Genomic DNA, 8,449 nt, shown 5'->3' with positions numbered 1-8,449 from the left:
CTTTGTACTCCAGGATGTCTCACTGCAGGTGAGTGATCACACCACTGTGGTTATCTGGGACATTAAAATCTCTTTTGTATAGTTCTTTTGTGTAATCCTGCCACCTCTTCTTAGTATCTTCTGCTTCTGTTAGGCCCATACCTTTTCTGTTCATTATTGTGCCCATTTTTGCATGGATAAATTGGCAATATATAATTTCCCAGAAAGATAAATATTCTTACAGGGCAGACTCTCAGGTGACCTGAGAATATATAGGGCTACACCTAATGGAATTTCTTGGGTTAATTCTTATTCATGACTTTGATAATATTGCTAGCTATGTTATTTGGACTTTGCCTATTTTACAAGATTATTGTTTCTTGCATTACCAAATGTGTGACTGAACCTCCGATGAAAATAATGATGACTAGACGACTTGAAGCAGTTGATCACATATATAGTCCTGCATGCAATCAATGATTGTAATAGTGTAAATCTAGCTATGGGAAGATACAAGAGGGAAGTTTTTCTGGACCATAATAGATTGAGTTAGACAGCTGGTCAGGAGCCCTTTGATTACTGTTGATAGACCTAGTCCAATAACAGCACATTTACTGGCCTATCAGCGAAATCTTCACCACACCTAGAATGAGACTGCCTAGTACAATGGGGTTGAAATGGTCATGAAATGCCTCCCAAAGTATCAAATTTATTACCATGAGGGGGCCCTGTCAACTTCAAATTGGTACTTGCCATGGGCACTTTCTCTACAAGGATTAAATCATGTGTTGTTGCAGCTGCTGACCTTCAACACACCCTAAAAGGAGTACATGGTGGACCACAGAAATGAGCCACTCTGTGCTTGGGGAAAACTGGCAGGACAGGTCTTCAGATAGATATTTTCAGGAGCCAATTTTATGAGCCCATTTCTTTTATTTCTTCAAAGCACTAAAATCCTGCATGATGATGACTGTTTCTCGTGACTAGTAGAAAACTTCACCAGACTAGCAGAAACCTTTTGGAAAAATATGTGCTTGATTGCATATATTCCCCCATTACCAAAATCACACACATACTGACCTCCCTGCTGCCTCTGGGGCAGTACTGTAGTACTGAAGTACTGTCTCCCGGGATGCAATCCTCATTTTACCCCCAAATAAAACTTAACTCATGACTCTCACATTGTGCATTTTTTTTAAAGTCGACACACACATACCAATCAACTTGGGAGTGAATAAAATCTATTACATCCATGAAATGAGAAGTACAGAAACTTCCATCAAAGTGGTTTGAAATTTTCAGTTTTGCCACCACTTTAACAACACCATAATATACAAAAGAAGTGATAATTTTATGTATATGCTTTTAATAAAGGACTTAGGAAGATAAAGCTGGTCAGTATTTCTGGGTATTTCTGTAGCAAGACACATAGTTTAAAGAATATTATATATAATTACCTTGAGCAGATTGGTGGAAAAAAGGATTTGTAGCAAATTGGCAACTTGAGCTTAACTGCTGAAGTCCCCAGTGCTTTTCTTTTTCTGGCTCTCCAATCCATTTCATATATTACCAAGACCCAGGACCAGCTTTCCTGTTGTATCCCTTTGTTGATTTAGCCAGCAGGATGACAGTCATTATTTCTTAAATGCATCTTATCTTACTGTTTTTTTTTTTTTTCCCTTTAACACCATACCCTACTAAGAGTCTATTTCCTAATACATTACATGTCTAACTCAATCTGCTGATGGCCCATATATCAGGCTGTTACATAGAATGCATTTAATAGTTTTGGACACTGTGTGGGACACAGCCCTAGCCCTTTTAGGGAAGTAAACAGTCATGGGTTGCATGCTATTAGGAGCCATCCATTCATTATTATATTACATAATACCTGCATGCAAAAGACTACAATTTAATATGGTACATTACAGCTCTGGTTAAAAAAATGCAGATGTACTATAACTCATAAACAATTTTCTACTGATTGGATGGAATTCATGAATTTTCTAAGAACATGAGACTTGTGGAAAGGTCTAACAATCTTGTCATGTGCCTTTGGTGATTGATAGAGGCACAGAACAGGTCTTTGGTGCCAACTGAGTACCTTAATTACTCCAGGAGCAGAAGTTCTAGAATGTATGAATGGAATATTCTTCACTTGCAGTGACTGTTGGACTTTTTTGTAAAGAAAGAGGACAGAGACTCATTCCTTTAAAGTATCTGCTCCTAATGACCAGGCAGCCTGCTTTGGGGGCACTGTGAGTGTGCAAATATGTATAGATATATATGTATGTGATGATATGTGAAAGGGATAGGCTTTGCATGACTGTTATTCTTATGAATTTGGGCCACATTAAATTTCAGATGCACATTTAAATAATGTATAGTCAATATTCTTATACTTACTTGGATTGTGCTTAAATCTTCATTAATCTCAATATCTACACTTTGTGTAATTTGGCATAAACATGAGGAAGCACATAGCACTTTCTTTTCTCTGGAAAAGACAGGCCTGAAAATGGGCTCTATGAGTGCCAGAGGGCAAAATGACCTGGGCTGATGCCACGTAGTGTGAAATAAATGTGTCATATGGGGCCAGAAGGGGAAAGAGGCACAAAATACATTTATATCATATAGAAAATAAGAATTGTATAAACTGCATACTTTCAGATTTTTGAAAGACTCTTCAGAAATGGTCCTGCTTTAGTTGCTCTCAATGTTCTAAGCTACTCCATGTTTATTCCAGTACTGGGAAGCCAAGTCACTTTAACAGTGCACTGGACGCAGCAACTGTGAGTTCTGTCCCAGACAGCTATGTGCTTTTGGAGGGTGCTTCATTTCTTTTGCCCTTAATTTTTCAGGTTTGTACCATGGGGAAAATAATTTCTATTCTGCCTCTTTCCAAGGACATTGTTAGAATGAATAGTAAGCTCTGCAAGAACAAATCATCAACGAGAGCAAGGAAGAAAGAATCGAGCACACTGATTTGTTTAGAAATACTGTTCTGGTTAAACTTTTAATTCTACCCCTGCAATGAAGGATATATAAGAGCACTGGGGAATTACATAGCACCTTTCACCTGTATGCCTAACAATGAGCATCTTTGTTTTGCAAATGGGGAAGATGGCTACTAAAGACTGGAGGATGAGATCCCACAGAAGTTATTGGAAATGGCCCCAAGGAAAAGCAAGCAAAGGAGCCAGATCAGGGTATGCTAATTATCAAACAAACCTCTTTGCTTTCTTTATAAATAATCAACCAACTGGGGGGGGGGGCGTTGTTTAGGTACAGAAATCAATACACAATGACCTATAATGAGGACAGTATCAGAGTCTATAAACTAATGGAATAAAGGTTCAGAGATAGGAATAGGGTTTCTTTATTTCCCTAAGTCCCCAGGTAAAACCCTGCTTTATTTGGCCTTTTGAAGACAGTGTGTCTGTAAGACATTAAACAATAATCTTTGCATTACAGCTTTCCTGAGCTTTACCCTCCAGTGCTTTTTTGTAGTTCCCTGACATTGTCTTTTATGACCTGATTTCTATGAGTGCTGATACACTCTATTCATTAAATAAGTTATTGATTCCTTCCTGGATTTGAATCATAGATAGCAGCTGTTCTGCCTAAGCTCTTGGCAGAAGATGATGGACTAGATAGATTGCTTTGAGGCCTACTGGCTTTGGAGTAAGCAACAGTCCTACTTTTAGGAAAGGTGCATTTCTATATGAATATAAGGCAAGGCTTGTCAAACACAATGCCATGTGGATGATCAATACGTTTTCAAGATAAACCCAAACAAGAGAGTGTTTTGAAGGGAAAGAGGAAGGGGAAAAAATCTTCTCATCTGAACATATATGATTTTATCACGAAACCCAGTGTGTAGAGTCTTCTAGGCTGGTTCTTGCCATTGGAGTTTGAAAAACAGCCCCTGGCACTAATAGATTTAGTCATGTATAGTATTCTCTCAGGTGAAATGATGGCCACAATCCATTTAATTTATGCTGAAAGTCTTCTCTTGACCAGAATTACCTAGAGAATTCAAATGAACGGGTTTTTCATTGCTTTAAGTAGCTGGACTATGCACATTCACAGCTCCACTGGAGCCTGAACGCTGAATTGTTTGTGGCAGGCAACTCTTTTTTACTCAAAAAGGTTTCAGAGAATACTTTAGGAAACCTAACCCCTCTAGGATTTCAACAACTTGATATCAGTAAGGTGCCTCTAACTCACTGATCTCTGTAAGAGTTGGAACTTCTATTGTTAGCAGCTGTGCACTATGGCACTGACTGAGAAATGGAAACCATCAATACTCTTAGATATTATTATTATCATAGAGAAGCAGCATTACTGTCCATACTTACTGATTCAGGAACTAGAACTAAAAGAAAGGCTTATTATAAATAAGCTGGGAAATGGTTGTAAACTATCTTAATGGCTGCACTACTATTGAAACTAAACAAAAAAAAGAAGGAAAGAAAAAAAGAGAAAGAATTGATATATTACTATTGGATTTTTCACTATTTGTACACTAATTCCTGTTGTGAAAGAAAATCTTTAGTGCTAATCCTTAAGCTAATTTCAAATATGAAATTTTGTCCTTGTTAACAGTATTGTAATTAAACCAGAAAATCATCCTTAAACCCCTTAACAAAACCAATGGTCCATAACTTGAGCTTATAGTTTTTCTTTCATCGTAAGAGTAATTTGTGAAGGTTAAAATAAAGCTAGGTAGCAGAGAAAAGAATAAAAGTTATTGGAGAATTTTCCCACACTCTGGCATTAAAAGTCTTGAAAACTCTAATCGTTATGTTAAATAAAATGGAAATCTGATCTGGTCTCTATTAGCTGTGGTGCTTTCAGGAACACCACACATCTATGACAGAGAACAGGTTTTACATTGTTCAATTCCCAATTCACAGACCTTGATCACAGTGTTGAATCTCCCTCTTAAATTTTAGGTACCTGATATAGGAAAAGGTGTTCACAGCTCAGCAAATATTTAGATTGCTATTTAGGAAAAAGATATGATTGAATAAAAAACTTCAGTTTTTTTAAACCTCAATTTTCACAACACAGCAGCAGAATTTTGTGTAAATATGTTGCACATATGTATGCTTATAAATGCACATGTGCACAAGCAGCAAACTTGTCTGATTCCCCTCAACAAAACAAAGACCTATAGATATGATTAACGGTCTTTCTAGGGGAGTTAAAGACTCCAAGGGAGTCTTTTGAGTTCCCCTTTACCTGACAAGAGGAATAAAAAGAGCCTCTGGAAAGATAAATATGTACTTTTAGGCTTTCACTGAGGGGAGGAGAGGAAATGAAGAAAGAAGTAGAGGAAGACTGGCTTGAATTAATTGCTACCAGATTGATGAGTTCAGCTAGTAAATTAGATAACTTATAAGTTCTGAAACATCTATCTGCACAGCAAGTATTTGATGGGATGCTTTCAAATTGAAAAGTTTCAATCTGCCGTGGTGACTTATTTTGAAGATCAGAATGGTTTCCAACACTGAACTCTGTAAACTTCATTGGAGATGGAGGGTCCTGGGGATGAAAAAAAAAATGCACAAGTGAGCTTGAACTAGTGTAAATATTCACATGGTAACATTCACTGACAATAATATGCAACTGTTAAAATTATGTTGTTGAAGAGTATGAGTCAGCATTGAAAAATGTTAAGTGAAAAAAGCAGGGTGTAAAATTATATATACAATGTTATTTTAACCCAGAATTTTTATCTGGAACAAAAGACAGATGAAATACACTAAGCTGTTGAAAGTGGTGAATTCATGAGTAATTTATGTTCATTTTCTCTAATATTTCCCACATTTTCTCTAGTACATATACATAATTTGATAATGTAAAAATATTTATTTTTGAAATTCTCAAGAAATAACATAAGCTTTGAAATTGCACAATCTGAAATTTGAATTCTAACTTTGCCATTTACTATCTCTATAATTCTGGACAAATTAATTTCTTCATCTGTAAAACAAGCATAACAAAATCTACCAAAAACAACGTCTGGCATATAGAAGGTACTCAAGCAGCTATTATTAGTATAAGCCCTCTGGAAAACAATTTAGCCACATATATTAACAGTCTTTTAAAAAGTTCACACCAGTAATTTTGCTTCTAGGATCCTATCATACCACCACAATATTGTAAAGTAGTTAGCCTCCAGTTAAAATTAATAAATTAATTTAAAATATAAAAATGTATAATCAACACACAAAAAGAAAATGATTATAAATGAAGGAAAAGATTTATGTTTAAAGATATTATTGGCAACCTTACTCATAATAGTGAAAATTGGAATAAAATCTTAAGGTTGTACGGCAGAGAATTGGTTAAATAAACAAAAGTACCTTAATATAATGGAAAATTACTTGCAGCATTAGTGAAAAAAGCAGAATTCAAAACTGAACACAACATGGTCTCAATGTTTAAAAAATATATTCATAGAAAATATTGGATGGCATACAACAAAATGTCAACATAGTTATCTTTAGGTGGTGGGATTATATGTGATTTAAACTTTCTTAATAGTTTTCTCTCCTTTCTGTTATGTTTAATATACTTTCAAAACTATTTCTCTCTCTCTCACACACACATATATATGTGTGTGTGTATATATATATATATATATTTTTTTTTTTTTTTTTTGCTGTACCATATGGCTTCCAGGATCTTAGTTTCCCTACTAAGGATTGAACCTGGGCCAACTGCAGTGAAAGCACCTACTCCTAACCACTGAAATGCCAGGGAATCCCTTAATATATTGTTCATATTATAAAAACAATCTATGCTCATCATAGAATAACTGGAAAATGTAGAAAGGCATAAAGAAAAAATGACCTGTAATTTCAGAAACTGTCTTCTACACCCTCTCCTTCTCCTTCATTTATTTGACATATATTTATTGAATACTTACCATGTTCCAGGCATTATGCTAGAGGCTGGCACTAAAATGTGCACAAGACATAGTGACTGCCCTCAAGGAACTTATAATTTAGTTTTAGAGACAACAAGTAAGTAGGCTATTATAGAATGGGATAAAAGGGCTCTCATAAAGTCATTCTCTCTCTCTCTTTAGTTGCTCAGTCACGTCCAACTCTTTGTGACCCCACGGACTGAAGCCTGTCAGGCTCCTCTGTCCACAGAATTCTCCCAAAAGGGACATAAGTCAATGATAAACCCATGTAAATGATGTGGAAGCTGAAATCTAGAGAATAAGTACTATATATCCAGCTGAGGTAGACTGGAATGGAGGAGATGGAGGTTGCTGAAGAAGCATCCCAATCATGAGAGGCAGTAGGGGGATGTTTGAGGGGCTGAAGGAAGTTGAGATGTGGTTCAAGTGCAGAGTATGGGGATAAAACTAGTGGAGAGGAAGCTTCAGAGTTGAGAATCTGGAGAGATGAGCAGGGGCCGGATCATAAAAGGGCTTGTAAACCATGTTAAGGAATTCAGACTCTGTTGAAGCCAATAAAACAGCCATTATACAGACTTAAATTTTTCATCATTCTAGTTGCAATGTGGAGAATGGACTGGAAGGGGCAAAACTGGAAGCAGGAAAATCAGTTAAAAAGCTATTGCAGTAATACAGGTTACAAACACATGCTCTGGAGTCATGGTAATCTAACTAGAAAAAGTACATAGCTTCCAGAGTAAAGTAAAGCTTCCAGAGCTTTACTTTAAGAAGTAAAATTAATATACTTCAGTGGATAATTAGATGTGAATGGCAGATGAAGAAGGAACAAAACAGGAAATGAGTTTTGGGGTAGGTGAAGTTGAAAGGCACTTGGTTATTCATGTCTGGAACTCAGGAAAGAGTTCTGGGCTGGAGATACATATTCAGTAGTTATCACCATATATATGCCCTTTAGCTAAGAAATGGACAGATTCCCTAAGGAATGAGTAGATTTATGTGATGCACGGGAGATAACCTAGCAAAGTTTGGGAAGACACCATCTTCAGATGTCTGATGGTAGGGATGGGGGGAAGAAGGGTGTAGAAAGCTGTAGAGAAGCATGAGAGAAGGATTGTTTTTAACTTTTAAATTTAAATAGAGTCAAATTAACTTTTGTGGGTTTACAGTTCTGTGAAATTTTATACATGCATAGAATCTTGTAAACAGTCTCAGATAGAATGCAGAACTTCCTCTGATCCCTAAACCTGGCAACCACTAATCTATTTTCTCTCTATGTATTTTTGCCTTTTCCAAAATTTCATACAAATGGAATCATACAGCACAAAGACTTCAGAAATATTTTTGTTTTTAAATTGCAGTATAGTTGACTTCTTAGTTTCAGGTATACAACATAGCAATTTGAAATCTTTATAGATTATACATGATACAAAGGATACTGCAATATTATTGACTACATTCCTTGTGCTAGGAACTGGGTTTTTTCACTTAGAATAATGAAGTTTTAGGTTCACAAATGGTGGCTCAGAGGTA

At 36.1% G+C, this 8,449-nt stretch overlaps 1 protein-coding gene across 4 annotated transcripts in view; it reads right to left on the bottom strand.

The window, feature by feature from the left end:
• Positions 1–1,156: 1,156 nt before the first annotated feature.
• ZDHHC15 (zinc finger DHHC-type palmitoyltransferase 15) overlaps positions 1,157–8,449 on the bottom strand; it is a 99,285-nt gene continuing 91,992 nt past the window's right edge. For all 4 annotated transcript variants that reach the window (XR_011565409.1, XM_070784971.1, XM_070784973.1 and 1 more), the window contains one exon: positions 1,157–5,529. Coding sequence is in view for 2 of the 4 variants with exons in the window: in XM_070784971.1 (XP_070641072.1) it covers positions 5,477–5,529 (53 nt within the window). In the remaining 2 variants the exon portion in view is untranslated. The remainder of the gene's footprint in view (positions 5,530–8,449) is intronic.

The sequence above is a fragment of the Bos indicus genome, chromosome X (assembly GCF_029378745.1).
Source record: "Bos indicus isolate NIAB-ARS_2022 breed Sahiwal x Tharparkar chromosome X, NIAB-ARS_B.indTharparkar_mat_pri_1.0, whole genome shotgun sequence".
NCBI lineage: Eukaryota > Metazoa > Chordata > Mammalia > Artiodactyla > Bovidae > Bos > Bos indicus.
This window is presented reverse-complemented; position numbering and strand designations above follow the sequence as displayed.